Consider the following 22,267-nt stretch of genomic DNA (forward strand, 5'->3'; position numbering starts at 1 on the left):
CAGAGCAGCCCCCTGGATATCCACCTGGGCAGATACCCAAGCAGCCTCCTGGATATCCACCTGGGCAGATACCAGAGCAGCCCCCTGGATATCCACCTGGGCAGATACCCGAGCAGCCTCATGGATATCCACCTGGGAAGATACCTGAGCAGCCTCCTGGATATCCACCTGGGCAGATACCCGGGCAGTCTCCTGGATATCCACCTAGGCAGATACCCGGGCAGCCACCTGGATATCCACCTGGGCAGATACCTGAGCAGCCTCCTGGATATCCACCTGGGCAGATACCCGGGCAGTCTCCTGGATATCCACATAGGCAGATCACCGGGCAGCCACCTGGATATCCACCTGGGCAGATACCCGGGCGGTCTCCTGGATATCCACCTGGGCAGATACCTGAAAAGCATCGGGCAGATACCCGAGCAGCCTACTGGATATCTACCTGGGCAGATACCTGATCAAATATCTGAGCAGCCTCCTGGATATCCACCTGGGCAGATACCTGACCAGATATCTGAGCAGCCTCCTGGATATCCACCTGGGCAGATACCTGACCAGATATCTGAGCAGCCTCCTGGATATCCACTTGGGCAGATACCAGAACAGCCTCCTGAATATCCACTTCGGCAGATACCAGAGCAGCCTCCTGAATATCCACCTGGGCAGATACCTGGGTAGATACCAGAGCAGCCTCCTGGATATCCCCCTGGGCAGATACCTGGGTAGATGCCAGAGCAGTTTCCTGGATATCCACATGGGTAGATACCCAAGCAGCCTCCTGGATATCCACCTGGGCAGATACCTGGGTAGATACCCGAGCAGCCTCCTGGATATCCACATGGGTAGATACCCAAGCAGCCTCCTGGATACCCACCTGGGCAGATACCCGGCAGCCTACTGGATATCCATCTGGGTAGATACCAGAGCAGTCTCCCGGATTTCCACCTGGGCAGATACCCTCGCAGCCTCCTGGATATCCATCTGGGCAGATACCCTCGCAGCCTTCTGGATACCCACCTGGGCAGATACCCGGGCAGTCTCCTCGATATCCACCTGGGCAGAAACCCGGGCAGTATCCTCGATATCCACCTGGGCAGATACCTGAGCAGCCTGCTGGATATCCACCTGCAAAAAACAACAAGTGATGGACTGAATGTGGATCAATGTCACACACTCCCCCAGTCAAAAGATCTGGGCCCAAATCCATCGTTTTTTTGCACTCCACACCACCCTGGGTCAGATAATGGCTTTATGCAAATCAGCTCTGACCCTGTTGCCCCATGGGAACAGTCCAGTCCGAACTACAACAGCCATATCTTTCCCAGACCGGAATCAAGCATCCGAGGACCGGACCGGTTTCGAGGTAACACCTCTCTTCAGCCCGGCTAGCTTGACTCCAAGTGGTGTGGAGTGCCTGGGACCCACGTCTGGGCATCCCCAGCGCACTTAGGGCGGCAAGTGCAAAAAAACGATGGATTTGGGCCCAGATCTTTTGACTGGGGGAGTGTGTGACATTGATCCACATTCAGTCCATCACTTGTTGTTTTTTGCGGATATCCACCTGGGCAGATACCCGGGCAGTCTCCTCGATATCCACCTGGGCAGATACCCGGGCAGTATCCTCGATATCCACTTGGGCAGATACCTGAGCAGCCTGCTGGATATCCACCTGGGCAGATACCCGGGCAGTCTCATCGATATCCACCTGGGCAGATACCTGAGCAGCCTCCTGGATATCCACTTGGGCAGATACCAGTGCAGCCTCCTGAATATCCACCTGGGCAGATACCAGAACAGCCTCCTGAATATCCACCTGGGCAGATACCTGGGTAGATACCAGAGCAGCCTCCTGGATATCCACCTGGGCAGATACCTGGGCAGATACCCAGGCAGCCTACTGGATATCCATCTGGGTAGATACCAGAGCAGCCTACTGGATATCCATCTGGGTAGATACCAGAGCAGTCTCCTGGATTTCCACCTGGGCAGATACCCTCGCAGCCTTCTGGATACCCACCTGGGCAGATACCCGGGCAGTCTCCTCGATATCCACGTGGGCAGATACCCGGGCAGTCTCCTCGATATCCACCTGGGCAGATACCCGAGCAGGCACTTGGCAAGCACAATGAAATGAAACAAACCTGGAGTCCGTCGACGCCCTCCTTTCCAGACTCCCCTTGAAGACCCTGGTAAAAAACACAGAACACAATCACTTTAATTACAGCTCTGCAGGAGTGCAAAGAGGTGAAAGGAGGAGCAAAACAGGAGAAAGCAAAGAGGTAAAATGAGGAGCAAATAGAAGAGAGCAAAGAGGTGAAAGGAAGAGCAAAAGAGAAGAGAGCATGGAGGTGAAAGGAGGAGCAAAACAGAAGAGAGAAACGAGGTGAAAGGATGAGCAAATAGAAGAGAGCAAAGAGGTGAAAGGATGAGCAAAACAGAAGAGAGCAAAAAGGTGAAAGGATGAGCAAAACAGAAGAGAGCAACGAGGTGAAAGGATGAGCAAAACAGAAGAGAGCAACGAGGAGAAAAGAGGAGCAAAACAGAAGAGAGCAACGAGGTGAAAAGAGGAGCAAATAGAAGAGAGCAAAGAGGTAAAAGGAGGAGCAAAGAGAAGAGAGCAAAGAGGTGAAAGGAGGAGCCAAACAGAAGAGAGCAACGAGGTGAAAGGGGGAGAAAAACCATAGAGAGCAAAGAGGTGAAAGGAGGAGTAGACAGAAAAGAGCAAAGGGGTGAAATAAGGAGCAAAACAGAAGAGAGCAACGAGGAGAAAGGAGGAGCAAACAAGTAGAGAGCAAGGAGGTGAAATGAGGAGCAAAACAGAAAAGAGCAAAGAGGTGAAAGGAGAAGCAAATAGAAGAGAGCAAGGAGGTGAAAGGAGAAGCAAATAGAAGAGAGCAAAGAGGTGGAAGGAGGAGCAAAACAAGAGGGATGAGAGGTGAAAGGAGGAGCAAAACAGAAAAGAGCAAAAAGGAGTAAAGAGGTGCAAAACAGAAGAGAGCAAAGAGGTGAAATGAGGAGCAAAACAGAAGAGAGCAAAGAGGTGAAAGGAGGAGCAAAACAGAAGAGAGCAAAGAGGTGAAAGGAGAAGCAAAATAAAAGAGAGCAAAGAGGTGAAAGGAGAAGCAAATAGAAGAGAGCAAAGAGGTGAAAAGAGGAGCAAAACAGAAGAGTGCAAAGAGGTGAAATGAGGAGCAAAACAGAAGAGAGCAAAGAGGTGAAAAGAGGAGCAAAACAGAAAAGAGCAAAGAGGAGAAATTAGGTGCAAAACAGAAGATAGCAAAGAGGTGAAATGAGGAGCAAAACAGAAGAGAGCAAAGAGGTGAAAAGAGGAGCAAAACAGAAGAGAGCAAAGAGGTGAAATGAGGAGCAAAACAGAAGAGAGCAAAGAGGTGAAAAGAGGAGCAAAACAGAAGAGAGCAAAGAGGTGAAAGGAGGAGCAAAACAGAAGAGAGCAAAGAGGTGAAAGGAGGAGCAAAACAGGCCCAAGGAGCTTCCAGATTTCTTATTCGAACTAGCGACCCTTTGTCTAAAGAAAAATGTTTTGCATTTAAAGATGAGTTTTTTCTACAGGTTAAAGGAGTAGCCGTGGGCTGTCCCTTTGCTCCAGACACTGCGAATATTTTCATGTCCTACTTTGAGGACAAATGGATCTACGGGGATTTAAAAACATTTAAGGAACATATTAAGTCCTGGAATCGATGTATGTGAGGGTGAGCTGCACGAGAGGTGTGCTGCCACCTCTGGTGCATGTGAGCTGCAGATCAGCCCCCGTGCTGCCACCTCTGGTGCATGTGAGGGTGAGCTGCAGATCAGCCCCGTGCTGCCACCTCTGGTGCATGTGAGTGTGAGCGTCAGATCAGCCCCCGTGCTGCCACCTCTGGTGCATGTGAGTGTGAGCGTCAGATCAGCCCCTGTGCTGCCACCTCTGGTGCATGTGAGTGTGAGCGTCAGATCAGCCCCTGTGCTGTCACCTCTGGTGCATGTGAGGGTGAGCGGCAGATCAGCCCCCGTGCTGCCACCTCTGGTGCATGTGAGGGTGAGCGGCAGATCAGCCCTCGTGCTGCCACCTCTCGTGCATGTGAGGGTGAGCGGCAGATCAGCCCCGTGCTGCCACCTCTGGTGTATGTGAGGGTGAGCGGCAGATCAGCCCCCGTGCTGCCACCTCTGGTGTATGTGAGGGTGAGCGGCAGATCAGCCCCTGTGCTGCCACCTCTGGTGCATGTGAGCTGCAGATCAGCCCCCGTGCTGCCACCTCTGGTGCATGTGAGGGTGAGCGGCAGATCAGCCCCGTGCTGCCACCTCTGGTGCATGTGAGGGTGAGCAGCAGACCAGCCCCCCTGCTGCCACCTCTGGTGCATGTGAGGGTGAGCTGCAGATCAGCCCCCGTGCTGCCACCTCTGGTGCATGTGAGGGTGAGCTACAGATCAGCCCCGTGCTGCCACCTCTGGTGTATGTGAGGGTGAGCTACAGATCAGCCCCCGTGCTGCCACCTCTGGTGTATGTGAGGGTGAGCTGCAGATCAGCCCCCGTGCTGCCACCTCTGGTGCATGTGAGGGTGAGCGGAAGATCAGCCCCCGTGCTGCCACCTCTGGTGCATGTGAGGGTGAGCTGCAGATCAGCCCCCGTGCTGCCACCTCTTGTGCATGTGAGGGTGAGCTGCAGATCAGTCCCCGTGCTGCCACCTCTGGTGCATGTGAGGGTGAGCTACAGATCAGCCCCCGTGCTGCCACCTCGCGTGCATGTGAGGGTGAGCGGCAGATCAGCCCCCGTGCTGCCACCTCTGGTGCATGTGAGGGTGAGCTACAGATCAGCCCCCGTGCTGCCACCTCGCGTGCATGTGAGGGTGAGCTGCAGATCAGCCCCGTGCTGCCACCTCTGGTGCATGTGAGGGTGAGCGGCAGATCAGCCCCCGTGCTGCCACCTCTGGTGCATGTGAGGGTGAGCTGCAGATCAGCCCCCGTGCTGCCACCTCTGGTGCATGTGAGGGTGAGCAGCAGATCAGCCCCCGTGCTGCCACCTCTGGTGCATGTGAGGGTGAGCTGCAGATCAACCCCGTGCTGCCACCTCTGGTGCATGTGAGGGTGAGCTGCAGATCAACCCCGTGCTGCCACCTCTGGTGCATGTGAGAGTGAGCAGCAGATCAGCCCCCGTGCTGCCACCTCTGGTGCATGTGAGGGTGAGCTGCAGATCAGCCCCGGTGCTGCCACCTCTGGTGCATGTGAGGGTGAGCTGCAGATCAGCCCCCGTGCTGCCACCTCTGGTGCATGTGAGGGTGAGTGGCAGATCAGCCCCCGTGCTGCCACCTCTGGTGCATGTGAGGGTGATCTGCAGATCGGCCCCGTGCTGCCACCTCTCGTGCATGTGAAGGTGAGCTGCAGATCAGCCCTCGTGCTGCCACCTCTGGTGCATGTGAGGGTGAGCGGCAGATCAGCCCCCGTGCTGCCACCTCTCGTGCATGTGAGGGTGAGCTGCAGATCAGCCCCCGTGCTGCCACCTCTAGTGCATGTGAGCGGCAGATCAGCCCCCGTGCTGCCACCTCTCGTGCATGTGAGGGTGAGTGGCAGATCAGCCCCCGTGCTGCCACCTCTGGTGCATGTGAGCTGCAGATCAGCCCCCGTGCTGCCACCTCTCGTGCATGTGAGGGTGAGCTGCAGATCAGCCCCCGTGCTGCCACCTCTGGTGCATGTGAGGGTGAGCTGCAGATCAACCCCGTGCTGCCACCTCTGGTGCATGTGAGGGTGAGCTGCAGATCAGCCCCCGTGCTGCCACCTCTCGTGCATGTGAGGGTGAGCTGCAGATCAACCCCGTGCTGCCACCTCTGGTGCATGTGAGAGTGAGCAGCAGATCAGCCCCCGTGCTGCCACCTCTGGTGCATGTGAGGGTGAGCTGCAGATCAGCCCCCGTGCTGCCACCTCTGGTGCATGTGAGGGTGAGTGGCAGATCAGCCCCCGTGCTGCCACCTCTGGTGCATGTGAGGGTGAGCTGCAGATCAGCCCCCGTGCTGCCACCTCTGGTGCATGTGAGGGTGAGCTGCAGATCAGCCCCCATGCTGCCACCTCTGGTGCATGTGAGGGTGAGCGGCAGATCAGCCCCCGTGCTGCCACCTCTGGTGCATGTGAGGGTGAGCTGCAGATCAGCCCCCGTGCTGCCACCTCTTGTGCATGTGAGGGTGAGCGGCAGATCAGCCCCCGTGCTGCCACCTCTTGTGCATGTGAGGGTGAGCTGCAGATCAGCCCCCGTGCTGCCACCTCTTGTGCATGTGAGGGTGAGCTGCACGAGAGGTGTGCTGCCACCTCTGGTGCATGTGAGGGTGAGCGTCAGATCAGCCCCCGTGCTGCCACCTCTGATGCATGTGAGGGTGAGCGGCAGATCAGCCCCTGTGCTGCCACCTCGCGTACATGTGAGGGTGAGCTGCAGATCAGCCCCCGTGCTGCCACCTCTGGTGCATGTGAGGGTGATCTGCAGATCAGCCCCCGTGCTGCCACCTCTCGTGCATGTGAGGGTGAGCGGCAGATCAGCCCCCGTGCTGCCACCTCTGGTGCATGTGAGGGTGAGCTGCAGATCAGCCCCCGTGCTGCCACCTCTGGTGCATGTGAGGGTGAGCTGCAGATCAGCCCCGTGCTGCCACCTCTCGTGCATGTGAGGGTGAGCTGCAGATCAGCCCCGTGCTGCCACCTCTGGTGCATGTGAGGGTGAGCTGCAGATCAGCCCCCGTGCTGCCACCTCAGGTGCATGTGAGGGTGAGCTGCAGATCAGCCCCGTGCTGCCACCTCTCGTGCATGTGAGGGTGAGCGGCAGATCAGCCCTCGTGCTGCCACCTCTGGTGCATGAGAGGGTGCGCTGCAGATCAGCCCCCGTGCTGCAACCTCTCGTGCATGTGAGGGTGAGCTGCAGATCAGCCCCCGTGCTGCCACCTCTGGTGCATGTGAGCTGCAGATCAGCCCCCGTGCTGCCACCTCTGGTGCATGTGAGGGTGAGCTGCAGATCAGCCCCCGTGCTGCCACCTCTCGTGCATGTGAGGGTGAGCGGCAGATCAGCCCCCGTGCTGCCACCTCTGGTGTATGTGACCTGCAGATCAGCCCCCGTGCTGCCACCTCTCGTGCATGTGAGGGTGAGCGGCAGATCAGCCCCCGTGCTGCCACCTCTGGTGCATGTGAGGGTGAGCTGCAGATCAGCCCCCGTGCTGCCACCTCTTTTGCATGTGAGGGTGAGCGGCAGATCAGCCCCCGTGCTGCCACCTATTGTGCATGTGAGGGTGAGCTGCAGATCAGCCCCCGTGCTGCCACCTCTGGTGCATGTGAGGGTGAGCTGCAGATCAGCCCCGTGCTGCCACCTCTGGTGCATGTGAGGGTGAGCTGCAGATCAGCCCCCGTGCTGCCACCTCTCGTGCATGTGAGGGTGAGCGGCAGATCAGCCCCCGTGCTGCCACCTCTCGTGCATGTGAGGGTGAGCTGCAGATCAGCCCCGTGCTGCCACCTCTCGTGCATGTGAGGGTGAGCGGCAGATCAGCCCCCGTGCTGCCACCTCTCATGCATGTGAGGGTGAGCTGCAGATCAGCCTCCGTGCTGCCACCTCTCGTGCATGTGAGGGTGAGCGGCAGATCAGCCCCCGTGCTGCCACCTCTCGTGCATGTGAGGGTGAGCGGCAGATCAGCCCCTGTGCTGCCACCTCTCGTGCATGTGAGGGTGAGCGACAGAACAGCCCCGTGCTGCCACCTCTGGTGCATGTGAGGGTGAGCGGCAGATCAGCCCCGTGCTGCCACCTCTGGTGCATGTGAGGGTGAGCGGCAGATCAGCCCCCGTGCTGCCACCTCTGGTGCATGTGAGGGTGAGCTGCAGATCAACCCCGTGCTGCCACCTCTGGTGCATGTGAGGGTGAGCGGCAGATCAGCCCCGTGCTGCCACCTCTGGTGCATGTGAGGGTGAGCTGCAGATCAACCCCGTGCTGCCACCTCTGGTGCATGTGAGGGTGAGCTGCAGATCAACCCCGTGCTGCCACCTCTGGTGCATGTGAGGGTGAGCTGCAGATCAGCCCCCGTGCTGCCACCTCCGGTGCATGTGAGGGTGAGCGGCAGATCAGCCCCTGTGCTGCCACCTCTCGTACATACCTTGGGGCTCTCCTCAGAGCCCACACTGGCCCACGTTATGTCCCCCTCAAACAGGACACACATTGGCACATACTTTGTGCCCCCACTCTGAAACCAGATTGGTAAATGCCTTTCAACCCTTATCTGAGCCCAGACCGGGCCAGGCTCCTGCGCCCCAGCCAAACCCTCACATACCTTGGCACCGGGTGGTCCTGTGTCCCCTTGAGCTCCATCAGTCCCTCTCCCTCCCTAGAAAGAGAAGAGAGGCAGACAGTCAATAAGTGCATTGTGCAGGGTTTGTTTCAGTTGTTTCCCCTCACATTGTTCTGACTTTTCAAATGCTCATCTTTCGCCTTGAGACTGGTGAGAACTTAAGAGCTTAGAGGGGTGCGCTGCGGGTGAGAGGGGTCCCCAGAGCACGCTGTGGGTGAGAGGGGTCCCCAGAGCGCGCTGCGGGTGAGAGGGGTCCCCAGAGCGCGCTGCGGGTGAGAGGGGTCCCCAGAGCACGCTGCAGGTGAGAGGGGTCCTCAGAGCGCGCTGCGGGTGAGAGGGGTCCCCAGAGCACGCTGCAAGTGAGAGGGGTCCCCAGAGCGCGCTGCGGGTGAGAGGGGTCCCCAGAGCACGCTGCAAGTGAGAGGGGTCCCCAGAGCGTGCTGCTGGTGAGAGGGGTCCCCAGAGCACGCTGCGGGTGAGAGGGGTCCCCAGAGCGCGCTGCGGGTGAGAGGGGTCCCCAGAGCGCGCTGCGGGTGAGAGGGGTCCCCAGAGCGCGCTGCGGGTGAGAGGGGTCCCCAGAGAGCGCTACGGGTGAGAGGGGTCCCCAGAGCGCGCTGCGAGTGAGAGGGGTCCCCAGAGCGCGCTGCAAGTGAGAGGGGTCCCCAGAGCACGCTGCGGGTGAGAGGGGTCCCCAGAGCACGCTGCAAGTGAGAGGGGTCCCCAGAGGGCGCTGCAAGTGAGAGGGGTCCCCAGAGTGCGCTGCAAGTGAGAGGGGTCCCCAGAGTGCGCTGTGGGTGAGAGGGGTCCCCAGAGCGCGCTGCAAGTGAGAGGGGTCCCCAGAGCGCGCTGCGGGTGAGAGGGGTGCCCAGAGCGCGCTGCGGGTGAGAGGGGTCCCCAGAGCGCGCTGCGGGTGAGAGGGGTCCCCAGAGCGCGCTGCTGGTGAGAGGGGTCCCCAGAGCGCGCTGCAAGTGAGAGGGGTCCCCAGAGCGCACTGCTGGTGAGAGGGGTACCCAGAGCGCGCTGCGGGTGAGAGGGGTCCCCAGAGCACGCTGCGGGTGAGAGGGGTCCCCAGAGCGCGCTGCGGGTGAGAGGGGTCCCCAGAGCGCGCTGCGGGTGAGAGGGGTCCCCAGAGCGCGCTGCGAGTGAGAGGGGTCCCCAGAGCGGGCTGCGGGTGAGAGGGGTCCCCAGAGCGTGCTGCGGGTGAGAGGGGTCCCCAGAGCGTGCTGTGGGTGAGAGGGGTCCCCAGAGCGCGCTGCGGGTGAGAGGGGTCCCCAGAGCGCGCTGCTGGTGAGAGGGGTCCCCAGATCGCGCTGCAAGTGAGAGGGGTCTCCAGAGCACGCTGCTGGTGAGAGGGGTCCCCAGAGCGCGCTGCAGGTGAGATGGGTCCCCAGAGCGCGCTGCGGGTGAGAGGGGTCCCCAGAGCGCGCTGCGGGTGAGAGGGGTCCCCAGAGCGTGCTGCGGGTGAGAGGGGTTCCCAGAGCGCACTGTGGGTGAGAGGGGTCCCCAAAGCACGCTGCTGGTGAGAGGGGTCCCCAGAGCGCGCTGCAAGGGAGAGGGGTCCCCAGAGCACGCTGCTGGTGAGAGGGGTTCCCAGAGCACGCTGCGGGTGAGAGGGGTCCCCAGAGCGCGCTGCGGGTGAGAGGGGTCCCCAGAGCGCGCTGCGAGTGAGAGGGGTCCCCATGAGCACGCTGCGGGTGAGAGGGGTCCCCAGAGCGTGCTGCGAGTGAGAGGGGTCCCCAGAGCGTGCTGCGGGTGAGAGGGGTCCCCAGAGCGCGCTGCAAGTGAGAGGGGTCCCCAGAGCGTGCTGCGGGTGAGAGGGGTCCCCAGAGGGCGCATGGAGGCAGAATACAGAGTCGAGGGGCAAAGGTGGATTTTGGAGGATGTGGGACACTGGTCTAAAGGGGTGGATGGTCCTTTGAGTACACGGACACCAATGCACTCGGAATATGGAAGGAACCTCTGCTTCTTGTTTGTTCATATCTTACATCCACTAAATTGCAGCCTCGGGTGAGGTTCACTGCCCCTCCCCCTCTCTCTGGAGTAGAATCACTGAAACTCAATATGAAAAGGGCCTTCCAGTCACCCCTGAATCTGTTATAAAGAATATTATAGAGACTGATCCCTGTTGGTGAAGACCCCACCATCCGTGGTCTAGCCCTGTGTACGTGTTCCTGTTCCCCGTCAGTGGTCTAGCCCTGTGTACGTGTTCCTGTTCCCCGTCAGTGGTCTAGCCCTGTGTACGTGTTCCTGTTCCCCGTCAGTGGTCTAGCCCTGTGTACGTGTTCCTGTTCCCCGTCAGCGGTCGAGCCCTGTGTACATGTTCCTGTTCCCCATCAGTGGTCTAGCCCTGTGTACGTGTTCCTGTTCCCCGTCAGCGGTCTAGCCCTGTGTACGTGTTCCTGTTCCCCGTCAGTGGTCTAGCCCTGTGTACGTGTTCCTGTTCCCCATTAGCGGTCTAGCCCTGTGTACGTGTTCCTGTTCCCCGTCAGCGGTCTAGCCCTGTGTACGTGTTCCTGTTCCTTGTCAGCGGTCTAGCCCTGTGTACGTGTTCCTGTTCCCCGTCAGCGGTCTAGCCCTGTGTACGTGTTCCTGTTCCCCGTCAGCGGTCTAGCCCTGTGTACGTGTTCCTGTTCCCCGTCAGCGGTCTAGCCCTGTGTACATGTTCCTGTTCCCCATCAGTGGTCTAGCCCTGTGTACGTGTTCCTGTTCCCCATCAGTGGTCTAGCCCTGTGTACATGTTCCTGTTCCCCATCAGTGGTCTAGCCCTGTGTACGTGTTCCTGTTCCCCATCAGTGGTCTAGCCCTGTGTACATGTTCCTGTTCCCCATCAGTGGTCTAGCCCTGTGTACGTGTTCCTGTTCCCCATCAGTGGTCTAGCCCTGTGTACATGTTCCTGTTCCCCATCAGTGGTCTAGCCCTGTGTACGTGTTCCTGTTCCCCATCAGTGGTCTAGCCCTGTGTACATGTTCCTGTTCCCCATCAGTGGTCTAGCCCTGTGTACGTGTTCCTGTTCCCCGTCAGTGGTCTAGCCCTGTGTACGTGTTCCTGTTCCCCATCAGCGGTCGAGCCCTGTGTACATGTTCCTGTTCCCCATCAGTGGTCTAGCCCTGTGTACGTGTTCCTGTTCCCCGTCAGCGGTCTAGCCCTGTGTATGTGTTCTTGTTCCGCATCAGCGGTCTAGCCGTGTGTACATGTTCCTGTTCCCCTCAGCGGTTTAGCTGCGTGTACATGTTCCTGTTTCCCGTCAGCGGTCTAGCCGTGTTTACATGTTCCTGCTCCCCATCAGCGGTCTAGCCCTGTGTACATGTTCCTGTTCCCTGTCAGTGGTCTAGCCCTGTGTACGTGTTCCTGTTTCCCGTCAACGTGTGGAAAAGTAAATTTTTGACATGTTATATGTGCCTACGTGTTCCCCATGTTATGATATATGTGCATGATCGATATGCATGTATTCCCCTCTGATCGATTAAAGACGCAATTACAGTTGTGTCCATCTCTAGTATGCCAGTTTCCTGTCCTCGTGAATACAACGAATATTAGGCCTATGTCATCCTACGTTGCCACATTTTACAGTGTGCACGTTAATTCATTGAATTATCCCCGTTTCTAGGCCTCAAAAGGGCCCGGACTCAGATTCAGCTCCTGTTTCCTGAACCCTCTCCGAGGAGCGATACAGCCCCCACCTGTATCCCTGACCCTTAGCTTACTTTCATGCCTCGCAGTGCCCGGCTCGGCCTGGTTCTGCCTCCAGTCTGCCAAGAGTATGTTATGTTTCCAGTTATCAGTCCAGCCCTCCTTCTCTGCATTCCTAAGCTACTGCATCGCATCAATAGTTTCCGTCATGGTCTAGCCTTTACGTCTCCATGTAAGAGAAATACTGTATTAATGGTCATTTAATATTCCTCAGCACGCACTACATGTAGAATAATGCATGCCCCAGTCTTAGAGTCTGTTAGCCTTTACCCTGATAACTTTTGGATTCTATCAACATGTTCTCTAAACACCAGATACTAGATATGCCTAGGTACATGTCGCTCTGACCCTCCAGACTTTCGTCTCCTCTTCTAGTGCAGAAGTCATAAGCCCCCAGTTCTCCTCATTGCCAGTTTGCGCGCACCACTAGGTTAAAGGTCCCAGCTGCTCAGGTAGCCCCCTCCATGTTTCCGCCCCTTTTTATGACATATTCTGTTACGTTTACATCACATGTCTATGTACACGCCTCTTGTTACACCTACTTTCTGCCTTATCTTTCGCGAATGGTACGAACTCCGCCCACTGCTACGCCCCCTGCATTGAATGTAATGTAGTTTGTTTAACTATAAATATTGTGCACTGTTATTAAAGTTTGCTAGCCATTCCCAGATCCTGCCCCGGCAGCTGCCGGGCCCTGCCATCCTATTCCCATGCAGGCTGTCCTGTTCCAGTCCTTTATGCTTAATTAAAGCCTGTCAAACTTCAGCTACCTCGAATCTTGACTCTTATTTATTGAGCTATCTGTTATTGTATATCTAGTCAAAAATAGAACAGGTATTTAATTATTTATTTACCACATAATGGCGCCCGAATAGGGACTTGCCCTTTCCCCACGCGCCGGAGAAGCCACGCAAGCCCCCTGACCCTCTGCAGCCGTGACGGAACCATCCTGCGCAGTGGCAGATATTTCTGCTTCAAGTATCCCTCAGGTCCACGGAGGAGACGGAGGTTGCGGTCCAGCATCCAGACGAGGCGGTGGAGGAACGCGGCGAGTCTCGACCAGAGCCCAAGCCGAGAGTTCAAGGTCCGAGGTATCCGGAGGCCCACCCGTAACTGAAGTCCGAAGTTCGTAGTCCGTCGTCGTAGCAGTCCAGTCCAGTCCGAGGCCTTCCGTTCTTGCTGCCCGGTGAGTACCGTTGCTGGGGTAGTATCTAGACAGGGTCAATTAATTTGTCCGTGGGTTTGGGTACGCAAATCCAACACGAAGTGTCCACTTAGGTGGATGCGAGTCCTGACGTGTCTCTTTATGGGACCGGTAAGTTTCGTACTGTTTCAGCAGTGCATCTAGTCTGTTCTAGTAAGTTCTGTTCTCGAGAAATTCATGTGTTTTTATTCTCAAGTATTCCAGGTAATGTTTCTGTCCGAACTGTTATTTTAAATGTCATTTCAATGTGTTTTCAATGTCGTGGTATGAATGAGTTGTTTCCTCAGTCATTATTGTGTTTCATCGTGTATTGTAGTGTGTCCAGATCCCAGTTTGCGTTATGCCTCTGTTCTCCAAGTTACGTCGGTTAAGAACTAGAAAAGGTCTGCTCGAAGAAGCAGTTCCTGTCCCGCCTAGGGACAGTCCAGGTCATTTTATGTATCATAAGCATGGCATAAGTGCCATATTATATCTAGACTTATGGGTCGAGTATACTAAAGATCTAGAAGAGAAATATAGATGGCCTGTATCAGGCACATGGGATGCCGAGTGCATCATGCGAGTAGAAGAAGCATTATGGAAAAAGAAATCCAGGCAGTCACAGAAAGATGCCATCGAGTTATGGCGCAAAGAATCTCATAAAAGAACCGAAAAGGAAATCAGAAAGTCAGAATTAAGTAGAGAATCCTCAGAAAGAGCCCAAGAAAGGGAATTAATCGAAATAGGTGAACGAGTTAAAGCCGAACAGTCAGACAGACAGAGAAATGCCCTCATCAATGGTATGTATCCTCTTCTTGCCGAGGGCTTGCCAAAAGCAACCCCGGAAGCACCATGTAATTTTCCGCCGCCATTAGTTCCGATTAAGCTACGTCACAAACCGACCGCAGCTGATATTTTTCTCTCATCCTATTTGGACGACACAGTCCCAGAATATGCAAATCCTGCTCCGCCAGCTCCTGTAAATAATGTAATTCCTGCTCCTCCAGCCACCGGGGCACCTGTTACAGCACCTGTTACGGTACCCCCGGTCCAGCCTACAGTACAAGTACCCGCTACATCGGTCACTCTGCCAGCACGAAGAGTATCCGTCGACGATTCCAGTTTAGGGGCCGCGGGGGGAGGTCTTCCTGGTACCCCGCCGCCACACAAAAGTGTAACATTAGTCGAGTTACATGAACGTGCGTTACAGCGTACGCCCAAACATCAGTCCGTTGCAGATATCAGACGAGCCCTTACAGAATGCCGTTATGATCCAGTCCCAGGCGATGATAATATGGTTATATATTCATTGCGTGTAAGACGGGTGACCGAGTATTTGGACACCCTACCGAATATGAAAGAAGATCTAGACAGAATATATCGTTTCATCCGTACAGGAGACGATCCAGAAAGTATTGGCGAAATCATGTCTCTAAGGAAAGCTGAGACCCAGTTCATGCTATTAAAATTTCTAATCAATTGTTTAATAAGGGAACAAGATTATCCGACTAAAGATCCGACCGAAATGAAAGTTCTGACAAGGTGGAGTGATAATATAGCCGAGGGAAGACACAAGACACTAGGTAGTATAGAGAGTATGTACAAGAAAATTCGTAAGGAAATAATAAGGTTACACGAGAAACGCAAAGCAGCACAAGTAAGTGAGAAAGAAGACGACTCTTCTACTGAAGAGGTAGACGACGAGAATCCTTCCAGAATAGCGTATGTAGGTAGAACTAGACTTTCCGACCGACATTCACGCCTAGAACACAAGAAAGTTTTTCCTCCTCCAGCACCAGAACAAGGTTCTCTCGAGCAAGTATTTCAAGCTACCGATCATATTCTGAAATCACGAATCGGTTATAGTGAACTTAGTACCATGCATGAACAAGAACTAGCCCGATCAGCAGTCCGATGGATTACTGATTCTACCACTTTTCCAGATGAAATAGTGGCACAAATGTTTCTGAAACTGCCCCCAGCCGAGCAGCGACTGGTGGGTATGTATATGATCCAGCACCTCATTACACTGTATGAGGGACAACATTCTGATCCAGGTCCGTTACATGATATCCTGAACGAGTTACTCCAGTATAGATGGAAAGGTTTAGGTACCGATTTAATTAGTGTCATTCTAGAACAGCGCCACAAATATAGAACGTTCCTGAATCCGCATTTTGTTCACGTCTCACCTCCAGAAAGTAAACCGTTTTACATAGACAGACAGCATCCATTACGAGAAGTACACCCAGTTAGGACACAGGGTGGTGAAATGCAACGAGTATTTGTTTACACCCCGATTACGAAGATGGAACTCTTAGAGATGAAAAAGTTAATTCCCTGTCATGACAAAGATCCAGCAGGGTTCCACCGAGAATTAAAAGACATGCTCCGTATGGGAGAATACACGTATCCAGATATAATTAAAATGCTAAAGGTCCTGTTGCCCGCAGGGGTATATGAAAAACTCAAGGAAAAAGAATGGGAGGTGGGAGAGAAAAAGATAGATTGGGCAGTTCTAGAAGCTGAAGAAAATACACGTGTACCAGGTACCGGTCTAGGAGATAAATGTAAAGAATTACCTGAACTGTTAATACAAGTTTTGCCAAGATTACTAGCCACGAAAAAGGAAGACTGGGATGCAATCTCAGCCTGTAAACAGAAACCAGACGAAGATACTAGTGATTTTTATTCTAGATTCGAGAAATGTTTTAGTATTAACAGTGGTTTGAAGACGAGTAGTGAGTCATACCCTCATCTTTTTGTTACTAAACTAGTCGAGAATTCAAGTCCACAAGTTAAAAATCGAGTTTTGAAAGTCGAAAGTACCTGGCAAGCTAATACCCCGTCACAAATGCTTCAGATGCTCCAGTATCACCAGAATAGAATCAGGGAAGAGCAAGAACACGAAAGGAAACGTATGAAAGACACGAAAATGAAAGTATTAGTTGCACAATCTGTTCCACAAGACAGTCAGAAGAGGGGTCCGAGTCAAGCCAGTCATCCTGCAGTTCCTGTTAAAGGGACCTGCAATTATTGTAAACAGCCAGGTCATTTTTATAAACGAGTGTGCAGTTCTGAAACACAATATAGCAACTGGTAAGACTAAAGAAAGACCACGTCCGCCTAGACAAGAACAAGTCTCACAGACTTCTCAGTCACCACAGAATGCACAACAGACAGTTCCAGCACCGCAGCCTATAGCTGCAACACAGCATGTTACACAGCAGATGTACCAATATGCCCAGACCGAGTATCCAGAGTATCAACCATATTCATGAAACAGCCTAGAGAGGGAGGTAGGCTTGCCTCTCATCGAGATACCTGTAGATCAAGAGGGTCCCTATGTACACAGTCAAGTATTGGGGAAAGACAGAAAGTTTCTGATTGATACAGGGGCAAGTAGGACTACTATCAGTCATGACGAGGTTCCAGGGGCTCCGCTCTCAGGCTCTAGAAATGTTTCCCTTGGATTTTCAGGAAAGCCTATTGTAAACGAGATATCAAAGCCAGTTACTCTAGAAGTTGGTCCATTGTCCCGAACTACTGATTTATTACTTACGAAGTCATGTCCAGAAAATTTGTTAGGTATTAAAACATTGAAAGAATTAGGTGCAGTTATTTGCTGCTCCCCAGAAGGAATACGTTTGTTTTTACGTGACTTTAAGGGTCACTATGTATTACGTGATTTTGATCCAAGATTACTGAATGTTCCCCAGCATCTATGGGCACAAGGTCCAACTGATGTTGGTTGTATGCAAATCACACCCCATCGTGTGACTCTCAAGCAAGGTATAGTCCTGCCACGAATCAGACAGTACAGACTGCCACCTGAGGCTGTAGCAGCCTTATCCAAAATTATTGACGAGCTCATTGCTCAAGGAGTGGTTGTAGAAACTGACTCCAATGTATGTAATTCTCCTATTATTCCAGTCATGAAACGTACTGATCCAAATGCACCTCCAGTATATCGATTAGTGATTGACCTTCGAGAACTTAATAAATGTATTATACCCCAGTATCCAGTAGTCCCAGATATTTCATCCCTATTGACAGCTATTGATTCTGAAGCCGTATTTTTTACAGTGATAGACCTCAAGAATGCATTTTTCAGTGTCCCCATTCATCCAGACAGCCAGTACCTTTTTGGTTTTTGTTTAAATGGAAGGAGCTATAAATTCACACGAGCTCCTCAAGGTTTCACAGAAAGTCCTAGTATTTACAGTCAAGCACTTAAAAGACAACTAGACAATATCCACATGCCAACTGACACTGCCCTGCTCCAGTATGTCGATGATCTACTGATCACAGCCCGTTCTGAACGTGACTGCGAGCGAGCGTCACTTACAGTCCTGTATTTCCTAGCCGAGATGGGGCACAAGGTGTCCCCTTCGAAGCTTCAATTCTGTGTCCAGCAAGTGATCTACTTAGGCCACTTACTGTCCAAGTGGGGTAGGCAGTTGACACCTGACCGTATCCAGTTAATAGCGAGTCTTCCTCAGCCCAAGACACAAAAGGAGGTACATGCTTTTATCGGCCTTACTTCTTACTGCAGACAATGGATTCCTCAGTATGCATTTCTAGCAAAGCCACTGATACAGTTAACGACACAGGAGGCAGCCGTATCGACTGTCCTCCCTTGGACATCTGAACATACACTTGCTTTTAATGAATTAAAGAAAGCCTTATGCCAAGCACCTGTTCTAGCTACACCGAACTACAGTAAGTCTTTTACACTTTTTGTCACAGAACGTGATGGTACTGCATTATCTGTTCTCACACAAGATCAAGCAGGACAGTACAAGCCCTGTGCTTATTTTTCGAGCACACTAGATCCAGTAGCCCAGGCTCTGCCTGCGTGCCTCAAGTCAGTTGCAGCCACAGCTCTGGCTATCAGACAAAGTGATTCCATAGTATTAGGACACTCCCTGACAGTACAAGTTCCACACTCTGTGGAAGTTCTTTTAAACCGAACACAGACTCAGCACTTGACAATTGCACGTTTAACAGGTTATGAATTGACACTGTTCCAGCCACACATAGAAATCAGACGCTGCAACATTCTAAATCCTGCTACACTGTTACCGTCAGTTACTTCAAATCCTGCCACACATGACTGTGTGGAAGTAGTTAACACTATGACTAAGCCAAGACAAGACCTGACAGACATTGCATTACCAGATCCCGACCTGACACTTTATGTGGATGGTTCATGTATGAGAACAAGTACAGGAGAACTAGTAGCCGCGTATGCAGTGACTACTGACACCGAAGTTATTGAAACACACCGTATTGACACCCTGTCTGCTCAAGCAGCAGAGCTAGTTGCTCTGACTCACGCCTGCATACACGCCAAGAACCTGAAAGTTAATATTTACACAGATTCACGTTATGCATTCGGAGTCGTACACGACTTCGGAGTACTCTGGCAGGAGAGAGGTTTCATGACTTCTCATGGAACCAAGATTCAGCATGGTCTCCTCATTCAAGCTCTGTTAGATGCAATACATTTACCGACAGCTATCGCTATCATGAAGTGCAAAGCACATACGAAAGTCACTGACATTATTTCCCAAGGTAACGATCTAGCAGATCGAACAGCCAAGCTCACAGCCCAGACTCCAGACATTCCAGTTAACACGACACTGACACACACTCCAGATCCGACTACATGTATGACAGTTAAGGACCCTACACAAGATGTCATAGACATACAGTTACATGCTACTCCTGAAGAAATCAAGAAATGGTCCGAACAAGGAGGGGTCCAGACAGATCAGGGATGGGTGACGAAGGGAAAAGCCACATGGTTTCTCCCCGACTCCATGGTTCAAGTCATTATTAATACCGCACATAGTCCAGCACACCTAGGAGAAAAAGCTATGTTAGACAGTATCCAGAACCTTTGGTTCAACAAGCACTTACGAGCTGCAGCCAAGCAGAAAGTCCGTACCTGTATGATATGTTGCCAATTCAATCCAGGTAAAAGTGTCCCGGTGGAACAAGGTGGATTCCAACCTCCTGACCACCCTTTTGAAGTCCTCCAGATGGATTATATTCAGATGGAGCGATGTCGAGGTTTCAAGTATGTCCTCGTAGTTGTATGCGCTTTGTCCAGGTGGACAGAAGCATATCCAGTTCCAGATTACACAGCAGCGACCACTGCCAAGCAGTTGGTTCGTGAATTCTTCCCCCGTTATGGACTCCCTAGGGTCGTGTATTCAGACAACGGCCAGCCATTCTCATCTGAGTTAATGAAGCATGTTTCCCTTCTGTTAGGGTACCAGTGGAAGTTCCATTGTGTACGCCATCCTGAAGCAGCAGGTCTCGTAGAGAGACATAACCAGACATTAAAAATCCGCATCGCCAAAGTCTGTAAAGAGAAAGGTGTAGACTGGCTAGTAGCTCTGCCAGTCGCCCTATTTTATATGCGCATGGTCGCACATTCCCGATCAGGTCTGTCCCCGTATGAGGTCGTATTCGGCCGCCCCCCGAACATGTGGGGTACACCTAGACCCCGAAGTATTACAGATGTTTCCAGTAATATGCTGACAGATTACCTAGCTTCCTTGATGTCTGCCCTCCACTCTTGTCGTTCACAGGTTGCCGCCGCATTTCCAGACAATACCGAGGTGAAGCCGCATGAAATCGTTCCGGGATGTCTTGTATTGGTCCGAAATTTTGATCGTTCAAGTCCGCTGGAGCCCCGCTGGAAACAACCTCAACTTGTTCTTCTGACCACCCGCACGGCCGTGAAGCTGGAAGGCCGCAAGGGCTGGGTGCACCTGTCACACGTCAAGAAATTCCATGGATGTCGCATAAAAACATTGGACTGTTCCATTTTTAAGGACTGCCAGAATTCTAAAGACTGCCCTATTTTCAAGGACTGTCCCGCTACTGACTTTGAAATCAAGCCCTCCCTGTTAGAGGAAACTCCGCAGCAGGAGTATAAAAAGAAGCTCCGGTCTAGTAAAATAAGTCAGCCAGTTTAATTGTCTAAGTCCCTCTCGGGTGAAACGGTTAGACAGGTTCCTGACATGTATAAGATAGACCCCCATAGTGAGAGAGTTAGTCAAAACTCTATCAGATGTATCGTTTTTCTAAGTTTCTTATTGTTTCTAAGTTTGATGATTACCTGCACCAGTTATGCATTACATTTATGTTTTCCAATTTCACATGTAAATAAGTTTGCTAATGCTACAGTAGAGCACACATTTAGTGATCTACCTCCTCACGAGTTATCCTATCGTCTTGCTATGCGCAACAATACATTCATCAGAATGTTACATTATTCACACCAGACCAGCAATGCCACTAATTGTTGGGTGTGTGGTCGACTCCCCCCTTTCCAGACACCGAAGGGAGTTCTGCCACTCTTTCCTTATCCGTTTTCACATAATGGTTCATGTGGAGCATGGTCCACGTTAACGTCATCCTCAACAGATATGTCCCTTCTGAATAGTACATGTTTTCCAGACAAGCAAGGTCTCTCCCATAGAACAGGGATAGATCTAGAAAATGAAGTTTATAATTTAGGTAATTATTCTTCGGATTTTATGGTCCTGAATGTTCAGTCCGATACTACTCCAGACTTGCCTGCTATTTCAGTACTACCAGTCAAAGGCGAATTATGTGTCAGAAAGAATGGTTCCGCACATGTAGGACATAGTGATTGTACTACTATTGTCGAGTATAGTGACAGTGGGAAATCTATTTTCAAAGCCTCACGTCATTCTTATTTTGTTTGTGGTCAGACCGCATATGTTCGTCTGCCCCTCGATTGGGATGGAACATGTTACATTGCCTTCCTACTGCCACCAGTTTTTCTAGCCCCATCTGATTATCATAGAAACACGCATCTAGTACACGTCAGACATAAAAGGGAGATCGAGTCCCCAATTGTCGATCAAACTGAAACTACTCTAGAACAATATCAAGATTTCAATAAAGGTTTCTTCTTCTTTATAGGACCTATCCAGAATAGTAAGCTAATCCGTAGGTTAACCAGAACCCTTGAAGCAGTAGTGAATGAGACTACTTCTGCTTTAGGTAACTTAACTGAAGAGCAATCTGCTATGAGATTTGTCGTGCTCCAAAATCGTCTCGTTCTTGACGTCATACTGGCCGATAGAGGAGGAGCATGTAGAGTCATCGGATCTAGTTGCTGCATTTTCATTCCTAATAACGCGCCGTCTGTTTATTCAGCTATAACCAGACTTCATAAAATTGCCCATCAGTTACACCAGAATCCAGGAACCTGGACATGGTCCGGTTGGCTCTGGAGTATAATTTCTGCCTGGGGATGGAAAGTATTGTCATTCCTAGGTATAGCAGTAATGATCATTTTCAGTTGCTGCCTCTGTATACAATGTGGCCCTGCGATTTGCGGCATTTGTGCTACATCCTGTATTCCAAGTCCTAGTCCTAAGTCCCGTTCCAAGACAATTCGAGACGAGCAAATGATGCTATATGAAATGATAGATGGTATCATGAATATTGATGTTTCCTGATGGAAACGTAGGGCACAAGGAGGGAATGTGGAAAAGTAAATTTTTGACATGTTATATGTGCCTACGTGTTCCCCATGTTATGATATATGTGCATGATCGATATGCATGTATTCCCCTCTGATCGATTAAAGACGCAATTACAGTTGTGTCCATCTCTAGTATGCCAGTTTCCTGTCCTCGTGAATACAACGAATATTAGGCCTATGTCATCCTACGTTGCCACATTTTACAGTGTGCACGTTAATTCATTGAATTATCCCCGTTTCTAGGCCTCAAAAGGGCCCGGACTCAGATTCAGCTCCTGTTTCCTGAACCCTCTCCGAGGAGCGATACAGCCCCCACCTGTATCCCTGACCCTTAGCTTACTTTCATGCCTCGCAGTGCCCGGCTCGGCCTGGTTCTGCCTCCAGTCTGCCAAGAGTATGTTATGTTTCCAGTTATCAGTCCAGCCCTCCTTCTCTGCATTCCTAAGCTACTGCATCGCATCAATAGTTTCCGTCATGGTCTAGCCTTTACGTCTCCATGTAAGAGAAATACTGTATTAATGGTCATTTAATATTCCTCAGCACGCACTACATGTAGAAT

General features: G+C 52.3%; 1 protein-coding gene across 1 annotated transcript in view; it reads right to left on the reverse strand.

The window, feature by feature from the left end:
* Positions 1-22,267, reverse strand: part of COL27A1 (collagen type XXVII alpha 1 chain) — a 1,232,768-nt gene that overhangs the window by 316,541 nt on the left and 893,960 nt on the right. Inside the window, exons 29-30 of the mRNA XM_078646681.1 lie at positions 8,282-8,335; positions 2,142-2,186 (exon numbers count right to left, since the gene is read on the reverse strand). Coding sequence (XP_078502807.1) covers positions 2,142-2,186; positions 8,282-8,335 — 99 coding nt within the window. The remainder of the gene's footprint in view (positions 1-2,141; positions 2,187-8,281; positions 8,336-22,267) is intronic.

This window comes from Lissotriton helveticus, chromosome 5_2 (assembly GCF_964261635.1).
Source record: "Lissotriton helveticus chromosome 5_2, aLisHel1.1, whole genome shotgun sequence".
Taxonomy (NCBI): domain Eukaryota; kingdom Metazoa; phylum Chordata; class Amphibia; order Caudata; family Salamandridae; genus Lissotriton; species Lissotriton helveticus.